The sequence below is a fragment of the Lemur catta genome, chromosome 1 (assembly GCF_020740605.2).
Source record: "Lemur catta isolate mLemCat1 chromosome 1, mLemCat1.pri, whole genome shotgun sequence".
NCBI lineage: Eukaryota > Metazoa > Chordata > Mammalia > Primates > Lemuridae > Lemur > Lemur catta.
Window position 1 is genome coordinate 182,350,091 of NC_059128.1, and position 1,830 is coordinate 182,351,920.

Consider the following 1,830-nt stretch of genomic DNA (forward strand, 5'->3'; position numbering starts at 1 on the left):
AATAAATCAAACTTATTTGTCACCTGGTGGGATGAAAGAGAAAAATGTAGAGTCACTTTGTGATATTCCTGCCTAACTTGCATAACTTCAGTCTAATTATGAGGAAGCGAGACAAACCCAACTGGAGAGACATTCTACCAAATAACAGGCCTATAATAATCTTTAGAAATGTCATGGTTGTGTACATCAAAGAAAGACTAAAGAACTGTTCCAAACTGAAGGAGTTTAAATAAAGATGACAACTAAAGGTTGTACATGATTCCAGACTGATTCTTTTCTTATAAAAAACCATATTGAAATTACTGGAAAAGCTTTGCAATTTTCTGCCTTAGTGTTTTATAGTTCTCCCTGTAGAAGTCTTTCACCTCTTTGGTTAAATGTATTCTTAGGTATTTTATTTTCTTTGTTGCTATTTTGAAAGGTATTGAGTCTTTGATTTGATTCTCAGCTTGAGTGCTAGTGTATAGGAATGCAACTGATTTGTGTACATTGATTTTGTAACCTGAGGCTTTGCTAAATTTTTCAGTCAATTCCAGAAGTATCTTGGCAGAATTTTTGGGATTTTCTAGATATAAAATCATATTGTCAGCAAAGAATGATAATTTGACCTCTTCTTTCCCTATTTGGATACCCTTGATTTCCTTCTCTTGCCTTATTGCTCTGGCTAGGACTTCCAGCACTATGTTGAACAGAAATGGTGACAGTGGGCAATCTTGTCTGGTTCCAGTTCTAAATGGGAATGCTTTCAATTTTTAGTATGCTGTTGGCTGTGGGTTTGTCATATATGGCATTTATAATGTTGAGGTATGTTCCATCTATGCCTATTTTGTTACGAGTTCTTATCATAAAAGGGTGCTGAATTTTGACAAATGCTTTTTCTACATCTATTAAGAAGTTCAATTTTAAGATGATTTCAAAATAAAAGCATTTACAAAATAAGTGACAATGGCAGAATCATTCAGCAACACTCAGTGTTAACAAGATAAGAGTATTATGGTTAGTAATTACAGCTGTGAAGCATCAGAAGCCATCTCACCACAAACCACAGAGGTATACTAAAAAGAGTATCAGAGACCTAAAGTAGAGGAGATCATTCTGCTGGTATCATTACATTATCAATACTAGTTTAGAGAGAGCAAGACATTTGGCTTCTGAGCAGGAACCTTTATAGTGTCAGCAACCAAAGAGGGAATTTAAATATGGGTGATGTTCATAAAAGCAAGACGCTTTTTATTCAGAAGTGTTCCCAGTGCCACACCATGGAAAAGGGAGGCAAGCACAAGACTGGGACAAATCCCCATGGTCTTTTTGGGTGGAAGACAGGTCAGGCTGCTGGAGTCTCTTATGCAGACACCACTAAGGACAAGGGCATCACCTGGCGAGAGGATACACTGATGGAGAATCCCAAAAAGTACATTCCTGAAACAAAAATGATCTTTGCAGGCATTAAGAAGGCAGAAAGGGCAAACTTGATAGCTTATCTCAAAAAAAGCTATTAATGAGTAATAATTGACCACTGCCTTATTTATTATAAAATAGAAATGCCTCATGACTTTTTTATGTGTACCGTAATTTAATTGATCTCATACAACAGAATTCAGATCACTAATGAGTGAATATTTTTGTTGAACAGTCCTGATTTTACCAAGATTGGCTTCTGGTTAAATGAATATGATCAGTTTTTTGAATTTTAATAATAGTTCTAATTCAGTAAATTAGAAAAAACACTTTTTCCCCTCTAAAGATATGATTGGACTTACTTAATTAGTAATATTCAACTTTTCACAAAGATGGTAAATTGTCATCTCAAAACCTATTGAAGATTGGTTT

General features: G+C 34.9%; 1 protein-coding gene across 1 annotated transcript; it reads left to right on the forward strand.

The window, feature by feature from the left end:
• Window positions 1-1,199: 1,199 nt before the first annotated feature.
• LOC123645426 (cytochrome c-like) lies at window positions 1,200-1,499 on the forward strand. The gene has a single exon (XM_045561969.1). The coding sequence runs from the start codon at window positions 1,200-1,202 to the stop codon at window positions 1,497-1,499; it is 300 nt and encodes a 99-aa protein (XP_045417925.1).
• Window positions 1,500-1,830: the final 331 nt, after the last annotated feature.

Coding starts and splice junctions, on each gene's coding strand:
- LOC123645426 (XM_045561969.1), top strand. CDS start 1,200: ATGGGTGATGTTCATAAAAGCAAGACGCTTTTTATTCAGAAGTGTTCC.